General features: G+C 42.8%; 1 protein-coding gene across 5 annotated transcripts in view; it reads right to left on the bottom strand.

The window, feature by feature from the left end:
• Positions 1-1,675: 1,675 nt before the first annotated feature.
• Positions 1,676-21,731, bottom strand: part of PSEN1 (presenilin 1) — a 43,392-nt gene continuing 23,336 nt past the window's right edge. For all 5 annotated transcript variants that reach the window (XM_069950274.1, XM_069950275.1, XM_069950276.1 and 2 more), the window contains 8 exons: positions 21,275-21,416; positions 15,172-15,239; positions 12,569-12,789; positions 10,810-10,908; positions 9,911-9,997; positions 8,017-8,193; positions 3,600-3,718; positions 1,676-2,567 (listed from right to left, as the gene is read on the bottom strand). In XM_069950274.1, coding sequence (XP_069806375.1) covers positions 2,412-2,567; positions 3,600-3,718; positions 8,017-8,193; positions 9,911-9,997; positions 10,810-10,908; positions 12,569-12,789; positions 15,172-15,239; positions 21,275-21,416 — 1,069 coding nt within the window. In that variant the 3' untranslated portion in view covers positions 1,676-2,411. The remainder of the gene's footprint in view (positions 2,568-3,599; positions 3,719-8,016; positions 8,194-9,910; positions 9,998-10,809; positions 10,909-12,568; positions 12,790-15,171; positions 15,240-21,274; positions 21,417-21,731) is intronic.

Raw genomic sequence — 21,731 nt, 5'->3', positions numbered from 1 at the left:
ATATATATATATATATATATATATATACATATACATATATACATATATATATACATATATACACACACATATATATATATATATATATATATATATATATATATACACACACACACACACATATATATATATATATATATATACACACACACACACACACACATATATATATATATACACACACACATATATATATATATATATATATATACACACACACACACATATATATATATATATATATAAAAATTATATTTGTAATAGAACTTTTTTTTTTTTAATATACATATGTACTTCTATTTAGTGGCATCAGGAAAGGGCTACATCCTGCTATTGGGATGACACTGGCCATATGCTCAGATAAGCTGGTCCACTTTCATTCTCTCCCCCTAAATTTTGTTTCTGTTTCTTATTTGGGAAATCCGTCCTTTGTCTCAGGAATACACAACTTCCTCTTCCACTTTTGGATACTCTCAAACTGCTGGTTATCGCTTCCTGACCTCTTCTCCGTAGTGAAGACTCCTCCATTGAGAACACGTAGAGCTCCCCAACTGCACCATTTTCTCACCTCCCTATCTTCACCGGAGCCAGGACACCCTCACGATCCATTATATTATCCTTTCTCTGGTATTCTCGTTGTTAGAATTGCCTTCCTTTGTCTGATACTTAAACCTTTCTGGGATGAGAGTGGGCGAGTCACTTGTGTTCTTATAGGTCTCACGATGGAAGTGACTCCTGTACTTTTCTATTCCTCTTGAACCATGGAGCCTGAGCAGTGTTGGACTGGCCCACCAAAGTACCAGTGAATCCTCCGGAGGGCCCCCAGCTTTAAAACCTGCACTAACACTGACTGTCATGTGGTTTCTCACTGGTTCTTCATTGGTGAGTCCCCAGGATTATTTCCTCTGTTGGGCCCCAGATACCCCAGTCCGACATTGAGCCAGAGGGTCCTTCTTTGGATTGGCCCACCATGTTCTACATCATGGTCCAATACACAGAAGTCAGCAGAAAGAGATCACCTGGTCCATTTTTTTTCTCAGCCCCCCAGAGCTCCGTTTAGCCCGCCTGCCCGCCACTCACGCCTACATATGCATTAGCAGGCAGACTGAAACATGCATCAGGAGGTGTGAGTGACGGAGGTGGCAGGCGGGCTGAACGGTTTCCTGAAGGGGGGGCGAAAAACAACCCAGTGATCCTAATGAGTAAATTAGCATTTTTGTACTTCATTAATTATCCGGAAAACTACGGCAATTAAGATCGGCGCTGGCGAGTCGACTTTGGTGGCTACCGGGAACCATCAGCAGGTTTCTACGCCCAAACCTTCTGATCGTTTCCCTTTAAAGTATATTGTGACTCAAAAATCTTTAAAGGAATAACCTTTAACAAAAAATTAAAAAAAAAATGTATTTACGTTTCCTATTAATATTTAATGGCAGTCATTCATATTCGCCAGTGTGACACTTCTTAAAGCAGAAAAAATATGGAAAAGCAAGAAAATAATGTTGGGAGTCTGGAGAGTAAAGTCTGTCTAAGAAAACAGCACAGAAGACATCTGTGACGGGGATGAGGATCCGCTTCAATGCTTACAATCCCTGTCTCCCTGATGCCATCATCCTCTGTCAAGGATTTCAGCGACTATTCTTCAATGAACAGCGTAATAAAAACACTACAAGAATTTGCAATTATACAAAAGAAACAAACATTCTGTATTTTTTATTATAATTTTTTTCCTGCTGCGCTGTAGGGCCACAATCTCCCCTGTATTTTTACCAGTGTCTTCATGTCAGCACAGACTGTACCAGACGGTATTTACTCCCAGTAAATAATTTTGCATTGATAGTTCATGGGAAAAAAAAAAACAGTCAAAACATTTGTTAGCGTTAAAGTAATGCTGTTCTCCAATAAGGTTTTACTGTAAGAAGATGATATTTGTTCTTGGGTATTACTTAAAATAAAAGTATTAGAACCCCCCGGAACTCCAGCCGCACATAAACTTTCTTTTTGGCCTTTTCAGTCGAAAAAAAAATAAAATAAAAAAATTCTGAAATGGTTTTCACGTCATTTTATCATCCTTTGGTCTTATGGGTTATATGTCAATGCTGAAGAAGTTCCTCTCTCTTTTTTTTTTGCTGGTAAAGGAATGCCATCAATCTGGAAACCTCTGGCTATCATAGCTCTTGGTTCGATAACTCGATCAAAATTGCCCAAAAACAATCGTACAAAAAGTAAAGAGGCCTGTTGCCTCCTCAGCACTAAAGTACTTAAACCTTTCAACTTGGGAAAAGAAACCAATTTGAAAAAAAAAAAAAAAAAAAAAAAAAAAGCTTTTCTTGTATGAAACCATTAACACGTCACGTTGACGGAAACAGAAGTCCAAAACAGGAAAAAAAAAAAAAAAAATTGTCCAAAGGTTAAATATAAAATTGATGGGATGCCAACTGATCCATGAAAGGCCGCACTAAGTTGTCTGTAGCAAAGTAGAACACAAGTCCAAATGTGATGGAGATGGGAAGTGCAGGCAATGCCTTCTTGAAGATAGCAAGAAGTAGGAGAGTAAGGCACAGGCCCTGGAAAAACAGCATCATCAATCCAGGTTAGAAACCAACAATAGTTATCACCAGCCAGGATCTAAGAAGTACACTCATATATTCTTATACAGTGCTATGGCGGCCCACTAATCACACAATAGCATACATTATGGTCATACTACAATACCTTAGTATTTTTGATGCAGTCAAAGGCTTATTTGTACGATGTCCTCTCCGTCCCCTCAGATCCAGAGTGTGTTGGGATTGGTCCCCGGATGGCGACTCCACTATAACCAACAATCGGTGTGTTGCATTCAGTCCACATAGTTCAAGTGACGTCACTGCTTTCATGGGTATGGTTGTCGGTAAGGGTCAAGCTTCTAACGCATTTCTGCTTTCTCGCCAACCTTCATCATACTCTCTGACGAAGGAAGCCGAGACCACAGAAACGTGTTAGAGACTTGACCCTCACCAGCCACCATAACAGAGGTCACTTGAACTATGTAGACTGCATGCAACACGCTGATTGTTGGTTGTAGAGGAGCCAAGACATTTCTAACCTACTCCGGATCTGAGGGGACAGAGAGGACATCGTACAAATAAGCCTTTAACTGCATCAAAAAAAACGAAGGTATCGATGTATGACCATAGGCTGTATCCATGTTTTCCAGGACTCCCTAGGGCTGCAACCAACTTCTTCAGCCACCGGTATTCATATGCCGAATGATCGGACTCAACTATGCTTCAGTTGCGCTCATCTCTAATTATGTAATGACTGTATCCCTCGGATAGGCAGATGGTTTGGACCTATAAAAAGGTGTTCTCAGGATCACATCATGACATTGAGAAGACTACCTTGTTTTTTTATCCTACACTACATCCTGTCACCCTCCTTGCTTTACTTGTAAAAGTTGTAGGCCCTGGAACACATCACCAATGGAGGAGAAGGATGGTTCAACCAAATTTGGGACCATATGGGTCCCTCAACAACAGCAGGGTCTACCCATGTGGTATACACACAGCACTACCTGAAGGGTAGATGTGTTTAGGAGCTGTATATACGTTACTTACAATCAATATGGCAACAAAACAAGCCAGGGTCGTATTCCAGTCTCCGCTGGCTGTGGCTGAAGCTTTTCCTACAAGGACACTGTAAAAGATGAAGTCTCCAAGTCCAAGTTTCACACCCCCTACAAAAATAAGTAAAATATAGTAAAAATGTTATATATATATATATATATTACACTCATGAAAAACTAAATAAATTAATCGCCACAATTACAATCATCAGTAGTGACAAAACCTTCCTCTTACTGTATTTCCTTTATGGCTCCTAAGAGGAAACGTTACATTTGTGTTTTATTATGACAATGCCAAATCCATCTGCAGCTGCACAATCACCCGAACAGCGCAGAAAGTGTAGGGTGATTGTCCGCTCTGAGCAGATGTCACTGGGTAAGTTGCCAAAAGACAGAGGTAAAGGGCATCTGAAGGTCAGAAGTGTTTCTCACAGAGCTGCGTCACAGCTTACAGGCATACGTGCTGAGTTTTAGAAGGATAAGAGAGTCCTGCTGTAGTGTCCGGTTATCTCGGGATCATTAAAGGGGTATTCCGCTCAAACATAACTTTTCGTATGTTGCTGCCTATGACGGGACTAACAATTCTTTCCACACTTGTTATTATCTATTCAGTCTTCTTCCCCCAGTTCTCAGCAGCTGCTTTCTGCTGAAGACGCAAAATGTGTGTGTGAGCTTTTCCATCCCTCTTCCACCCTCCCTTCTGAGAGAAAGTCTGTATTTGCAACTTTAAAGCTTCTTTGTAATGCTGGGAGGGTTAATCACTGTGATTATCCCTCCCGGCATTACAAAGTTGCAGATAGGGACTTGTTTACATCAGCCGTCTTGGAAGGGGGAGGGGGAGACAGAGAGAAAAGCTCACACACAGATTTTTTGTGTCTTCAGCAGAAAGGCTGGGTTCACACTATAAAAAAAGAAAAATGAATCAAAAACGTATCAGTTTTTTTAACGGACACATATACAGTCGACCACATTTTTGTGTACGCAAAAAAAAAAAAAAAAAAACGTATCCGTTTTGATCCGTTTTTTTTTAATAATGGAAGTCAATGGAAAAACAGTTCAAAACAGATGCATACAGTTGTATCAGTTTCTTTCATCAGTTTTTTTATTTGCTTTTAGCAAAAAACTGATGAAAAAAACGGATTGTAAAAACGTAGTGTGAACCCAGCCAAAGCAGCAGCTGCGAACTCGGGGAAGGAGACTGAATAGATAATAACATGTATGAAAGGAATTGTTAGTCTCACCATGGGCAGCAACATATGAAAAGTTATATTTCAGTAGAATACCCCTTTAAGGCCAGACATTTTTTGCACTCGTATTATAGATGTAATTCCGGGCCCAGCTGTATATCTAATGACTCCGATTGATATCACAGTGATATATAAGGCTACAATTTTGGATCATTACACCCTTAAAATCCACAGAAGTCAATTAGATCAAATTAAAGGGGTTATCCAGTATTAGAAAGCTTGCAAAAACAGCGCCACCCCTGTCCCCAGGATGTGTGTGGTGTTGCAATTCGACCTCCACAAAATCAGAATGGATTGTGCCCTCATTTCCATCATGCCTGGGTCTGGATTAAGAGCTGACTTCACTGCTGATCCGGCAATGGCTGTGATGGTAGGTACGGCTCAGACTAACAGGTGGGGTGCAGGGGTACGCAGGTACATTAAGTGTTGCAGATACAGTGGGATATCAGGCGAGAGCAGTGTATGGAACCTCCTCTCTTCAAAAAGTCCGCCTTAAGTCTATGTGCCGGTGGAAGCAATAGCACCTCTGCTGGTTAGAAAATAAAACTTCCATCCAATGCTGCCCAATGTAATACAGAAGAATGGAAGATTCTGGAAGAATCAGGGCAAAGGAAAAAAGCCTAAAGCAGAGGCGGCACTGCTGGAAATTAGGACTTTTTTTAACACTCCTATAATGAGTAAATAGGAAAGGATACATGGAGAGCCGCAGGCACGGCGTCTAACAGAGTATGAAAGGTAATTGTACTCCGCTCGCTGCCAAATTATAGTAAACAGGGAAGGGCGGAGATGGCCCACTGTCAGACTACACAGTAATAGGTTACAGAATAGCAGGACATGTAGTGTACAGAATAGCAGGACATGTAGTGTACAGAATAGTATAACATGTAGTGTACAGAATAGCAGGACATGTAGTGTACAGAATAGCAGGACATGTAGTGTACAGAATAGCAGGACATGTAGTGTACAGAATAGTATAACATGTAGTGTACAGAATAGCAGGACACGTAGTGTACAGAATAGCAGGACACGTAGTGTACAGAATAGTATAACATGTAGTGTACAGAATAGTATAACATGTAGTGTACAGAATAATATAACATGTAGTGTACAGAATAGTATAACATGTAGTGTACAGAATAGTATAACATGTAGTGTACAGAATAGTATAACATGTAGTGTACAGAATAGTATAACATGTAGTGTACAGAATAGCAGGACATGTAGTGTACAGAATAGCAGGACATGTAGTGTACAGAATAGCAGGACATGTAGTGTACAGAATAGTATAACATGTAGTGTACAGAATAGCAGGACAAGTAGTGTACAGAATAGCAGGACACGTAGTGTACAGAATAGCAGGACACGTAGTGTACAGAATAGCAGGACACGTAGTGTACAGAATAGCAGGACACGTAGTGTACAGAATAGCAGGACACGTAGTGTACAGAATAGCAGGACACGTAGTGTACAGAATAGTATAACATGTAGTGTACAGAATAGTATAGCATGTAGTGTACAGAATAGTATAACATGTAGTGTACAGAATAGCATAACATGTAGTGTACAGAATAGCAGGACATGTAGTGTACAGAATAGCAGGACATGTAGTGTACAGAATAGCAGGACATGTAGTGTACAGAATAGCAGGACATGTAGTGTACAGAATAGTATAACATGTAGTGTACAGAATAGTATAACATGTAGTGTACAGAATAGCAGGACATGTAGTGTACAGAATAGTATAACATGTAGTGTACAGAATAGTATAACATGTAGTGTACAGAATAGCAGGACATGTAGTGTACAGAATAGTATAACATGTAGTGTACAGAATAGCAGGACATGTAGTGTACAGAATAGTATAACATGTAGTGTACAGAATAGTATAACATGTAGTGTACAGAATAGTATAACATGTAGTGTACAGAATAGCAGGACATGTAGTGTACAGAATAGCAGGACATGTAGTGTACAGAATAGCAGGACATGTAGTGTACAGAATAGCAGGACATGTAGTGTACAGAATAGTATACCCTGTAGTGTTTGAAACAATGGACCACGCCACCAGGATCTCCGTGCCAGCACCAAAAAAAAAAAAAAAAATTACTGGTACAGTTGCTTTAAAAGAGGCTTCTGCCCCTTAGTTTTTGCCATCGGTACCTGGACCCCACCGACCACAACGTGTCAGATGTTTGTTGAAGTTACCCCTATGAAACTATTAGGCAGTAGTGTAAAACCTGTGGTCTCCAGCTGCTGAAACACTACAACCCCCATCATGCCTGGACAGTCAGTCCAGCCACAATGGGAGTTGTAGTTTTGCAACAATTGAAGGGACACGAGATTGAGACCCCTGTATTGGTCCATTTACATCTTACTAGGGACTTGCCATCGATCTAAATCCGGGATGGGGAACCTTCGGCCCTCCAGCTGTTGCAAAACTACAATTCCCATCATGCCTGGACAGCCAAAGCTTTAGCTTTGGCTGTCCAGACATGATGGGAATTGTAGTTTTGCAACAGCTGGAGGGCTGAAGGTCTTATAATCTTTAAAGTGTCTCCAAAACTAGAGCTTTGATGGTTCAGATGTAGACAAACATAAAAAGTTTACAATCCAGGTCATGGCCTCAGCAAAAGCTGCCGCATAATTGCAGCCGAGGGAAAGCAGACGATATGGTGAATACATTGGTCTAAACATTGTACGATTTATAACGTACAGCCCTTAAGCTGTGTAAGCGGCTTTAGTCATAAACCTATGGGACATCTGCCCAGTAACATAGAGTAGGTATGTGTGGATAGACTGCGCTGGCTTCCCTCAGACCTTCTGCACATTCCTGCGCTATGTGCTGCCGGCTACGAGACGGCCCAGAAAGAATCTCATTACATCGCCTAGAGGAGAAAGTGGTGATAAAAAAAATGTGTGGTGCAAGAGCGCACGCCTGGGAGCACTAATCATATTAGACAGGTTTGCTTCGTAGCACAGTTGGGTGTGGTATACAGGGTCTTCTTCCCCAGTGCTTGACCCAGCAAAATTCAGCAACATCATAGATATTGTAACTACACATTACTAATCTGTCTCTTTCAGCCGGAGAACCCCTTTAATATTCTGCATAATGTAACTGTAATTTCTTAGAGGTGTTCGGTGATGAAACTGCTAAATACTTACGTTCTTCAGGGTCTTCACTTGGAGGAGGTGCATTACTGGGTAGAGCTTGCACGGCTGCACGTGACTCGGGAGTGGAGCCAATTGGGCCAATTCTAGAGTTTCTCTGTTCATCCCATTCATTGTCAAACCCTCCATCGTCAGACGATGTTGCGGCATTACCACTTGGCTCTACTTGTACTTAGAGAATCCATAAAAACAACAACAAAAAACACAAACAAAACAATGATTATAAACAAATGTTACTAAAATAAGTCTAAAGCACAGCTTGTGTGGAAAGCAGCTTGCTCACCGGCTGATCGTTGGCTATCAACACGCTAAAAGAATCTACCGCTGGCCGCACATCACTGTATGAAGAGATGCCTAGCCAATGGCCGATTAAAGGAAAGGGCTGCATGATTATCGAGCCGGGTAATGGGCTTAGTACGCGAGCACTGACCTAGCAAATAAGTGCCTGCTTAGGGTCCTAATAGACTAATTATGATTATTGTTTAATTTCGAATCCTATAACAATTTTCAACACCTTGAAAGTCAGACCTTGTACTAAGGCCTTTATAGTTTAGCATCCCCCTTGAAATCAACAAAAAGATGATTGTTATCAATGCCAGAAGCACTTTCATAAGTGACCACAAAGAGTACACTGAAGAGACAGCACTATGTTTATGGGGCCAATGCTAAATACTTTTTTGTTTAACCCCTTTGAGTCCCCCTACATTCCTGACAGTCAGAGGGTTATGATGTGTGCGGGACTGCTGCATTGTGAGCAGCCCCACACACATTAGTGTTCCTGGGGCCGAGGATAATGACAGGCAGCTGCGTTCCCGCATTACCCCGTGCATGGCAATCGCGGTGTTCAATGAAGTCAGTGACAGGTTAAGCACCTGTCACTGACTGATCTCCCGATCACTCAGTGACAGGTGCTTAACCTGTCACTGACCTCCTTGAACACCGCGATTGCCATGTTGATGGGATAGGCGGGGTAAGCCACTTGCCTCTGGCCCTGCTCTCAGGCAGACTCTATGTACAGATCGCCAATAATACTGATCTATGCTATGGCATACCATAGATAAGTATATGCACTCTAATGATTGCATGTTTTACTGTAAAACATATGTGAAAAAAAATGTAATTAAAAAAAAATAAGTATTTAAAAATAAAAAACCCTTATAACTCCCCCCAATAAAAGTTTAATATACCTCCTTTCCCATTATTACAATAAAAATATGTAAAACAAATAAACATATTAAATATTGTAGCGTGCGGAATTGTCCGATCTATTAAAATATAACAATATTGTTCCCGCACGGTGTAAATGAATTAAAAAACAAAAACAAAAAAAACACCACCAGGATTACGGATTTCAAATTATATGAGAAAAAAATTAACAAAGAGCGATCAAAAATTTTCTTTAACAGCAATATGATACTAATATATCACTAAAACTAGAGATCAATGGTGCAAAAAAATGGCACCCCAAACAGCCCTGTAAGTTGAAAACTAAAAGCGCTATGGCTCTTAGGAGGCGGGGAGGAACATTGCATAAATTTGACCCATCAATGACCTTGGTCATGAAGAGGTTAAAAACAAACATATTGGGAACCATTTTTATCACATGGAAAAATTCCATCTTTGCACATATCTTGAGGTCTGCGGCTGCTTCAGACAAGATACCAGTACAAACAGGGGTCACGGCATCTATTGTTTCCCCGCATGTTTAGAATAAATGGAGTACACTGCAGAATGTCACCACAGGCTAATGCCTTTCATAGAAAAGAACTAAAAATTAATTGCAACAATTCTTAGAATATGCAGACATTAAGGAGTGTATAGAAACGTCAGGTATGTGAGATACATTACTGCTTGGTCTTACGGCTTTGGTTGGTAGAACGCCCCCTACCTTGTGAATTGTATGACGGCTTTTTCGACGAACTCTGCGAGAATCCAGGATCTCCATCCGCCATTTTCACTAGCCAGATCATTGTCGCTGCAGACAACATAAAAAGCTATTGAGTATGTGTTTCGGTATACCACAACTAATATATAACTGCCTATGTATTATACGTATTGGGTTGTTCCCCTTATTTTTTTTCCCCGGCTCACCCGCTCTGGATGCAAAAATTCAGCTCATCTGAGTCCTATCAGTCTCGGAGCAGTTTCTCCTCCCCTCTGAGATTGAGGACGCGTGTTCTCCATCACTGTGGGCCGGGTTAGCTAAAAAATGCGCTAGCCAACCCGACCCACAGATGGCATTGGAGACATCATATGATCTCTGTATCAGTAATAACCAGGCGTGCGGGATGCAACACTAGATTGGAAGGCAAGATCATTCATAGACCTTACAAATAGACGATTGGAGTGGCATGGAACAGTGGGAGAGGTGTCAAACTAACTTTTGGGGAGTGGTAAGTAAGCCCAGGGCGTGTTGGGAAACTTTTTGTATTTTAGAATCAATAGAATACCCCTTTAAGCCAAGCAAGACTGCATAAATCTATACCAGGTATATGTGAACCAAGACAAGAAGGCTGATCCAACCACCAACCCAAAAAGCAAAAAAAAAAAAACAACAAAATGGCAGTGGTTTCATTAATAGCTGCGACCCAGCTTTCCATATACCTTCCATTGCTAGGTACAAAAGGAAGAAGAAATATATGGAAAGATAAATACATATGAGATCATCATCAATAGGCAGTGCTTGTTCTATAAGATAAAAGATGATTGCAGAACAATTTCCCTTTCAGGCTTTTAAATAAGGATTAAATATAGCGTCTGTAATCCCCTGTAATGCGGCATACGTACAGGAATAGATTAAGGCTGGGAAGAGGGTCTCGTTCCTCTCCTGAGCCGTCTCCACCAGCATACGAAGAGGTCCCTTCGGGCACAAAACCGCTACGAGATCTAAAAAAGAAGAAGATCAGATGTTATAAATCAGAGACAGATGCTTAAATGCATAAATAATCTCCTATTATACGTCGTATAATATTCCTGATGTTATATACACAGTGATACCTCGCAACTCAAACTGTTCGGTTCTCAAACACTTTTTCGGCACCCAGTCCTGAAGTACAGGAATACCTCGGTGTTCGAACGCATCTGAATTAGAATCGTTCAGTATTCAAACAAAAATTTACCCAGAAGTAGCGTTCAGAATTCAAACTTTGCTTGGTGGCCAAACCTTTTTGTGACTGTGGATGGTGGGTTGTAAGTGCCGAGTTTAGCACTGATGAGGCTTCACATACAGTACAGTATAAGACCGCTGGAGTGCATATACAGTACAGTAGTAGTACAGTCAGTGCACCGCCATCTCCCATCCTGTAATGTATAAGACTGCTGGAGTGCATATACAGTACAGAAGTAGTATAGTCAGTGCACCACCATCTCCCATCCTGTATAGTACTGTATAAGATAGCTGGAGTGCATATACATTACAGTAGTAGTACAGTCAGTGCACCTCCATCTCCCATCCTGTACTGTATAAGACTGCTGGAGTGCATATACAGTACAGAAGTAGTACAGTCAGTGCACCACCATCTCCCATCCTGTATAGTACTGTATAAGACTGCTGGAGTGCATATACATTACAATACAATACAGTTAAAACACATTTACATTATTTCCTATGGGAAGACACTGCTTAGTTCTCAAACTGACTTCCTGAACCAATTCATTTCGAGAAGAGAAGTATCGTGTGTGTGTGTGTGTGCGTGCGTGCGTGCGTGCGTAGGTAGTGCAAAACTGAGACTCGTCCCTACACTCTGTCCCCATCCCCATTGCGACTCACAATCCAGTTCACCTTAGACATGAGCACTCTAGGGCCAAACATTAGAAAGAAAAGCTACCACTAGGTCTTTCGGAGTGTGGGAGAACACCTGAGCACCTGGAGGGGACGCATGCAAAAATAGATTATAAAAATATCGCCATGTAGATGTCATCCCTGGCTGGATTTTAACCCAGAACCCCAGTGCTGCAAGGTAACAGTGCTAACCACTGAGTCAACCGAACTTAGAGGGAAAGTTCACAAACATGACACAACATGTCATGTCCTCTACTCTACCCATGACAGGCATGGCGGATATCTCTCTTTAATATCAGACATAAAGAACACCTGTCCACATGTCCTGGAGCTTCCTCGGAGTTAGGTAACCATGCCGATATTCAGCACAATGTACAAGAGGACGTTGTTTACTACTAGAATGTGAACAACCCCTTTAAATGATTATGAGCCCCCTTTAGCTGTGACAGTGAGCGGGGCGTCTTTCGACTGCGGAGGAGCTCAGTATTGAGCATTGGGTATACAGTCATATACTGTATATATACACTGTGGTGCCCAAAAGAGTCCTCCTATTGAGCACTTTAGCCGGCAGTGTTATCGTTTGGCTGGTCTCCCTGAGATCAGTGATCTGTTTCCCGTACGGCTTTACTAGGCATTGCTCCCACCTAGCCAGAATCCTGCTCCACACCGATGAGGGGCAACAGCCCAAAACAGCTGTCTGTGGATGGATACCTGGCCTTGGTTTTCCCTTGTAATTCCATTGACTTATAGGGCCATTACACTCACCATAAACTGATATAACTGCAAGAATAAGCCAGGCCGTCCATTCCGGAAGGTATTTGATGAACACTAAAGCCATCAAAGCGCTGATCATAATGAGATAGGCCTGTTGTAGGAGGAGCGGACCCTTCCAGTGAATGCAGATCATTCCCACAACTCCAAAATTCCAGATCATCAAGGCAAGAGTGATGTAATCCATGGCAACATTGTACGTCTTAAACACTTCTCTGGAAAGAAAAATTATAAAATGTTACACAACATTATAAATCATCGTTAGACTGGAGACAGGTTCAATATCCCGCTAGTCACCCATAGAGAGGTCAAGGCAGCGGAGGACTGGAAGGCTGTAGGCAAGGGCCATGTGGATGGAAAGGCTGGTGTAAGGCTGGGTTCACACTACGTTTTTGCAATCAGTTTTTTTCATCCTTTTTTTTTTTTTGCAAAATAACGGACAAAAAAAACTAATCAACACCAGATGCAACTGTGTGCATCCGTTTTGATCGGATTTCCATTACAAAAAAACCAGATCAAAATGGATCCGGTTTTTTTTAGCGTACACAAAAACGTGGTCAACCTCATTTTCGTGTCAGTTAAAAAAAAACGGATTCGTTTTGATCCTTTTTTTTTTTTTTTATAATGCAAGTTAATGGAAAAATGGACGCACACAATTGCATCCATTTTTTTCATCAGTTTTTCATCTGTTTTTTGCAATAACGGATTGCAAAAATAGTGTGAACCCAGCCTTACTTTTGTGTATGTTAAAAAAAGGGATGTGTTTTAAACCATTTTTTTTTTATAAGGGAAGTCAATGGAAAAATGGATGTACACAACTGCATCACTTTTTGCAAAAAAAAAAAAACAACAACAAAAAAACGGATAGCAAAAACGTAGTGTGGACCCAGCCCAAGGGTATGTGCACACTACGGAGTCCCGGTGGATCACCCGCAGTTCACCCCTACGCAATCTCTGCTGGTCCCATAGGCTTTATTCTATGGTTTGCCAGATTCTGCTGTCCTGAAGAATGAACCAGCTCATTCTTGGTCCACCAGTATCCACGAGCGGGGGCTGCGGGTGATCCACCGGAATTCCGTAGCGTGAACATACCCTAACAGATTAGAGAATGGCGTGCTGAAGTGCCTCAGCCATGCCTCTATGACATAGATGCAAAAAAGAGCCCATGGAGCCTCATTTAAGAGTCTCGCTTTAGCCGGCAGCTGACTTATCTTTGGCCGGTCTCCCTGAGATCAGTGATCGGTTTCTCTTATGGCTCTACTAGGCATTGCTCCCACCTAGCCAGAATCCTGCTCCACACTGATGAGGGGCAACACCCCAAAACAGCTGTATGTGGATGGATACCTAGCCTTGGTTTTTCCCTTGTCATTACACTTGTCATTTCCCCACAGGAGCCACCCCTTAGCTGGGTCCTTCCCAGAGGGATATCTGGCTAGTCCTGTGTTTCGAGACTCTTAAATGAGGCTCCACAGGCTCTTTTTTTGCATATGTGTATTTCTCAGGGAGCAATGCACCTAGGTTTTCATGTTTTTGAGCGCTTTAACCAGCAGCTGACAGTGTTATCTTTGGCCGGTCTCCGTGATCGGTTTCCTCTATGACATAGAGACGTGTCAAAGGTTTTGATTGGTCCGGGCCTGAGCGTTCAGACCTGTACTGATTGGGAGACCGAGCACGGAGAGAACCGCACTGCAGCACGTCCACGCCTCACTGTGTTAGGAAAAAAAAAAAATCAAGCTCATAATGTAAGGGTACTATTACATGAAGCAATTGATTGGCTACCTGCCCATAATCATTTTGTTGCTGATCGTTGATTTAAAGCATGATCTAAAATTCTGATAACAATAATGGCGGTCTGCTGGTCGTCATTCCGTAAAACATGAGTGGTAGCAACAGACTGCCGCTATCTCTTATGGGCTACCTGGAACATCTAAAGATCATCCAGGCAGCCCCTCCCGCTCGATGACGGTGTGTGAAATAACATCGACAGTGAGCGGGGAACGTGGACCAATTAAGTGCTGACCTGACAGGTCGGCGATCGCCTGCTCTAAAATATCGGGCCGTGTAATACAGCCTATACAAGTCTATGGAGCTGGACTCTTTCCACAGAGCTGCAGTGCGACCTCTCCTCACTCATTCTCACTATCGGTAAGGGTCTGAACATTTAAACCCGGACCGATCAAAACTTTAACAGAGCCAGACAGAATTTTTCTTTTGTTATGGTTGCGTATTTCAGCCACAGGCTCCGGTAAATTTTGTGAACCAACTGGAGAGCCATAAAAATGAAGTCCACGTATATTATGAATGACTAATAGGCCCTGTTCACACTGAGCAAGAACTACAGAATTCCGCAGCGGAATCCCGCTGTGCTCAGTGTCCTTGTTTGAGTAAATGAGATCGCACACGCTCCTCCGCTGCCGCCGATCTCCGCTCAGAGAAGTGACGTCACTTCTTTGAGCAGAGAGGGGAGGAAGCGGACGCGCGCGCACCCTCTCATTCATTCAAATAAGGACACTGAGCACGCCGGAATTCAGTCGTTCTTGCTCAGTGTGAACGGGGCCATATAATGTAAGATATAGCATTAAACATATGGTTCTTACCCCAAGTAGATGAAAGAGAAGAAAAATAGTAGCAATAAGGAGGAAATGATGAGCCATCCATGAATGACCTGTAGAGACAACACATGTGTTAGAATTACTTCTGAAAAAGCTCAAAGTGTCACAAAGATCAGATCGGTGGACGTGGGGGACGTGCATGAATGGGGCCACTGTCAGGCTACAACATATAATACAGCTTTATGCTATGATCTGCAAATACACACAAAGACAATGACGCTGATGCTGGACAGAAGGGCAAGCCGCCACCAGGAGGTCCTAGCAGGGCTGTAAGGCCTCATCCATGGATCTATTGGGGGGTGTTTGTGTGCACTGTCCCATCCCTGGACTGGCCGAAGTCTCCTTGGGACCAGATCAGGCTATATCCACTACACTATAATCTGTACAAAAAACGTGACTGGAAACGTGACAGAAAGTCCTGTGTCCTATATGACAGCAATGATAACGCTGCTAATCAGGTATAAAACGAGCGGCAAACATTTTTCTCACGCTCGCTACTTACTTGTTGAGGTATGTCAGATCTATCAGATACTATCTTCTAGGCAAAGCGTCCAAATATCTTTCTCTCCCTTAAAGGTTCTCTTTAGTTTATTGAACTTACAGAGGAAACAATGGTCCGATTGTTTAACAGAACACATGTATAAATGATCGGCATACCTGGCCTCTATGCTACGTGACATTACTAATTGGACAGGTTTGTCACGATCGCCGAAAAAAGTATCCGGAACTATTCATCAACATGTGATGTGAGTGTCCGGGGTTTAACAAACAGGGAGATGCTTGGCATTGTTACTGGGAGCATGTCAGCTCCATCACATGTCGGAAAGTAAATTGTTGCCAGATGTCAAAGATAGAGACACATGGATATAAGAGATCGAAAGAATAAGGGTGTTATTACACGGGCCGATGGGAGACCGATAATACCTGTAAACGAGCGCCGATCTGCTAGGTTGGCGCTCATTTACTGGGCCTATTACACGGCCCGATAACCATTTAAAGGGGTTATCCAGTGCTGCAAAAACATGGCCACTTTCTTTCAGAGACAACACGACTCTTGCCTCCAGTTCAGGTGCAGTTTGCAATTAAGCTCCATTCACTTCAATGGAACTGAGCAGCAAAAACCCGCCCAAGCTGGAGACAAGAGTGGGGCTGTCTCTGGAAGAAAGTGGCCATGTTTTTGTAACGCTGGATAACCCCTTTAACAAGGGCTGCAAGGACATTGTTACCGATGTCCTTGCAGCCCTTGCTTAAACTATATACTTTACCTATCCATGCTCCAGGGCTACTCCTGCGGTCCGCTTCTCCCCGGGTCCCACGCGCTCTAGCTTAAGAGCGGCCTGTCAGATGACAGGCTGCTCTGAAGCTAGAGTGGGCGGGATCTGGAGAGAAGCGGACCGCAGGAGCAGCCCTGGAGCGTGGATAGGTAATGTATATCGTTAGTCGCCGGCGCCCAACAAATAAAGGTTCTAACCTATATCAACAATCAGCCGATGGTCATTGTCATTGTATTTATTACACGGAGCCATAATCGGCCGAATTATCGTTCAGTTTAATAGTACCCTAAAGTCTATGGCAGGGGTCACACGGCGGATGCTGTTATAGGGCATGTATCTGCTTATGGACATATATTATATAATACTATGACATAAGATGGTTAAACTGAAGTAGTGGACTACGAGGAGCAGGATAACCATAGGCTAGGTTTACACTGTCCATTAAGGGCCCGTTCACACTGAGTGTCTGCCTGCCTCTGAGTCCCACAGTATCTCTAAGGGAGGGCTCGCGCGCCTGAGACAGCTGGGATTCCGTGACAGGGGGGGCTCCGCCATGGAATTTCCCCCGTTTTGCTCAGTGTGAACATTAGTGAACATAACAGTAAAGTGTCACTGTCGTATTTTTTTTTTTTTTTTTTGCAGAAATCAATAGTCCAGGCGATTTTAAGAAACTTTGTAATTGGGTTTATTAGGGAAATATGCCATTATCTGCATTCAATAAGACTTTCCCCATCCCCCCTCCTCTCTCTCACTCACTGCTCATTATCAGGAAATCTCCACTCTTTTACATCAGTCGGGCCCTGTGCAACCTATGGAGAGGGGAGGAGGGAGATTAGTCACCAGCAGAGAACAATATTCAAAGGTCAGTGCTGACTTCATAGAAGATAGCCCTGTGAAGTAGCTGTAAATTAACTCTTTGATTGTCCTGTTTTGGTGCCTCATCTCCCTCCACCCCTCCTCTCTCCATAGAAAACCATGAAGACAGGGAGGAGAGCTTCAAACTGCTTTTTCATGATAAAAAGGCATTTTTCAGCTAATAAAGCCAATTACAAAGTTTCTTAAAATCACCTGTACTGTTCATTTCTGCAAAAAAAATTTAAACGTCAGTGACATTTTAAAGGGGAAAAAAGGGATGAAAAAACAGATGCTGTTGTACGTTATACTGCAGGATCCATATTCCACTGACATGTAGGTTTACTTCAACAGGCTGAAAACCTCTCCTTAAAGGGGTACTCCACTTAAAATTTAACCCTGTTCAATCCCCACCCATAATCTAAGCTTGTTTGTAATAGGTTTCTATTACATGAATGGGACCGTTTGTCTGCATCACATCCTGACTCACAGCCTGAAGCTGCAGAAAATCTTCACTTCTTGGTCCACATAGTCTTGGCTCCTCTGTCCTCCTCCCTTCTGAGACCAAAGCCACATGAACTTGGTCTCTTCTGGTGCTAGGCAAGCTGTAACACCAGCAATGGGCAGATACTACAAAATGAGGCAGATACATGGCAGTTGGCTCTGAGGTGCAATGCATTCTGGGAAATACAGTTTCCTGGCTGGCGCCATCTTGGATATAGACTGGCTTTTAGAAAATCCTGGAGCTGAGGAATAGCAGCAGCTAAAAAGATGGGATAGGGCTCAAAATACTCAGGGGGACTTGGTGAATAAGACCAGCTAGGCTTGGGAGAATTTCATTTTATAGCCCTTTAAGGAACCAAGGATTGAATTTCCGACATACCCGAGTGCTATGGACCAATAAAGCTGACGTCATATATATGACACTGTCAGGCTGAATCCGCCATAGTCGGTAGATTCAGTGATCTGTTAGATCATAACCTCGATCACAAAGAGCAGAATAATTATGAGATGTGCCCTGGGTCGTCCACAGGCTTCTTATTAACTTGTTTTCATCTTGTCACTTCCATTGTCAGACACTTTGATGAACTGCTATCACTGTGACACATGAAACTGCTCCCAGCCGGCTCGACATGACTGTCTTAGGCTTAGCACATCATACAATGTTCAGCTGCATTTAGCTGCAGGCTCATCTCCGTGTGGTTACTTTTGTTATGTACTGTATTTAGCTTCTTTTTTTTTTTTTTAACACAAATTCTCTTTTTTTCTCTCCTTTGTAAAGCGGTTTTACAGCATTTTTACATAACAAGTCTTTTTAGACCTACTGAAGCCCTTAGGGTAAAAAGAAAGACTCAAAGTTTTTGATGAAAACGCTAAGATTTAAGATAATTTATATGCAGTTATACTCCATTAGCCTGCCACAACCTGAAAAAAAGTTACTGAATTTTTTTTTTTCAATTAAAGGGTTATCTCGGTTTTCTTTCAAATCAACAACTGGGGTTTAAAACGTTATACAGATTTGTAATTCTTCCAGTACTTATCAGCTGCTGTATGTCCCGCAGGAGATGGTGTATTCTTTCCAGTCTGACACCGTGCTCTCTGCTGCCACCTCTGTCCATGTCAGGAACTGTCAAAGAGCAGCAGCAAATCACCATAGAAAACCTTTCCTGTTCTAGACAGTTCTGAACATGGACAGAGGTGGCAGCAGAGAGCACTGTGTCAAAATAAATAAATAAAATAAATGTAAATCCAGATTAGGCTGGTCCCTCAATCTATGGTGGAGATTTATCAAACTGGTGTAAACTGAAACTGGCTCAGTCGCCCCTAGCAACCAATCAGATTCCACCTCTCATTCCTCACAGACTCTTTGAAAAATGAAAAGGTGGAATCTGATTGGCTGCTAGGGGCAACTGAGCAGATTGTAGTTTTTGCGTTTTGGTCTTTTTCCCCCTCACCTTTCATAGCGCTTATATTTTTTAACCTACGGCTGTTCGGGATCTTATTTTTGCTTTTATTAGTATCAGATTGTTTTTTTTTTTTTATTACTTTTTTCACTTTTAAAGGCCCCATAGAAGACATCACTAGATGACATAGCATTGACCCAGCGTATGCAAATAGCATAGCATTGATTGGAGTTATCGGCGATTGTCACACAGAGCCTGCCTGTGGCAGACTATGAAGATCATGGAGCTGACTGCACGAAAGGAAACGGAACTCCTCTGGCAGTCAGAGCATAGCAGGGATCAGCAGCATTGAAGGGGTTAACAATAGACTAGCAGTGCTATTGCTGTCGCCCACCATTAACGGTGTGGACCCGGTTCACCCTACATAAAGTGGAGCTCAGCTCTTCTCGCTTCATAGAAGCCCCTGGCACTTCTGGCGTACAGGCGTACGTCCCAGGTCCTTAACTGAGTAAACAGGGGATGTGCGACTGCTAGCAATGTATTTAAACGGCTACACGATTAGTTGTGCTGTGCGGATCGCCGATCCGTGACTATTTGCGGATGTGGACGGCTGAAGATCAAGTCACATAAAGAGGCCCCAAGGCCTGTTTGTCTAAGGATACATGCGGTAAAAACCTAATATTTTTCTCACTCCTGGTTTATTTGCTTGTAATTTTTAGCAATGTTTTAAAGTGAATTTCCCATCGACTACATCGCTTTAAGGTTTTGACAGGGTGCTTTTGCGGGGATGCTGGGGCTCGGTTTCCGCACACATCGCTGAGTACTAGCCTGGCATGAAGCAGTGGAGCTGGGCCCGTCGCGGCTCCATCAGAATCAATGGAGCCCTGTCAGAGCAGAGGGCAGATCATCACACTGGGGGACAGTGGGCCCGCTTCCATTGCTTCATGCCAGGCTGGTGCTTAGTAATAGACTGGCGCCATGTGCAGGAACCGAGCTCCAGCATCCCTGCACAAGCATCGGTCTAATCATGTTAAAACCTTAAAGCAATGTGTCTGATGGTACATTCACTTTAAACAGAAAGCGACCCCGCTTCACAGACAGCCTGGTGGACTTTAGCTTGTACAGAGAAGCCAATGCAAAGTAAAATGTCACTTCTTTGTCATGTTTGCAGCAACCCCTGCTGTTCACCATTTTTTTTTTTATTTTTTGCCCGGACAACCCCTTGAAATGTTAAAGAGGACCTGTCAACCCCCCCCCCCCCCCCCCCCCCCCGTGCCGGGGTGACAGGCTCCCGACCCCCAGTTAGATCCTCTTATACGTACCTCATCCTGCCGAGTGCCGCTGCCGGTCCCGGGACGGAGATATCCCGGTCAGAAGCCGGCGCGTGCGCTCTGGAGAGAGGTCCGGCGTCCATAGAAAATGAATGGAGCCGGACTCATCTCTGCAGCGCGCGCATGGCTCCATTCATTCTCTATGGACGCCGGACCTCTCTCCAGAGCGCGCGCGCCAGCTTCTGACCGGGATATCTCCGTCCCGGGACTCGGCACGTATAAGGGGATCTAGCTGGTGGTTGGGAGCCTGTAACAGGTGACAGGTCTTCTTCAAGGCTGGGTTTACGTGATTTTTTTACAATCCTTTCTTTTCATCCGTTTTTGCAAAAAAAGAAGGATGGAAAACGGATGCATTTGTGTGCATTCATTTTGATCCGTTTTTCCACTGACTTTCATTATTTAAAAAAAAAAAAAAAAAAAAAAAAAAAAGGGATCACAAAGAATCCTTTTATTAATGTACACAAAAAATGTGATCGACCACATTTTTGGATGTGGACCCAGCCTGATACTGACTTGTAAATCTGGCCAAGGGGCTATTAATGCCATTTGTAGCCAAGAAGCAAATACCAGAACTGGGAATGAATGGGTGACATGCTGCCCGCCAAGTGTTCCCAACTATGAGCCGTACGCTAGGAGTGTCATACCTGGTAACTACACTAACAGTAACCTTGCTGAACGTTCGTGTAGCTGTGCAACACAAATAGACCACAAATCTGTATAGAATCACCTTATAACAGCGATACTTGTAGAGAACCACCAGCAGGATGGTCATGACGATAATAACACTGATCATTATGGCAGTATTGAGGATGGAGTTCAGGGCTCTTTGGCCCACTGTTTCTGTATCTTCTGTGAATGGAGTGTAGATACTAGAAGACAAAAAAAGAAAGAAAAAAAAAAAAATCTGAAAAATTGCACAAATATACCAGCAACCAACCACACCCAGAATTCTTAACATTTGACACCATTGCATAACACAGAGCTTATTATCCAACAATACTGTACTGGCATGAATGACGGCTATTGTCTGTATACAATTATGGGGGCCACCTGCTTCCTCCACCCATAACAGTTCAGATCTCCTTAAGGGTACGTTCACACTTACCGGATCTGCAGAGTATTTTCTGCTGCAGATCCGCAGCAGATTTCATTTAAATAACTGAACACAGCATAAAATCTGCACC

Source organism: Dendropsophus ebraccatus, chromosome 13 (genome assembly GCF_027789765.1).
Source record: "Dendropsophus ebraccatus isolate aDenEbr1 chromosome 13, aDenEbr1.pat, whole genome shotgun sequence".
Classification (NCBI taxonomy): Eukaryota; Metazoa; Chordata; class Amphibia; order Anura; family Hylidae; genus Dendropsophus; species Dendropsophus ebraccatus.
This window is presented reverse-complemented; position numbering and strand designations above follow the sequence as displayed.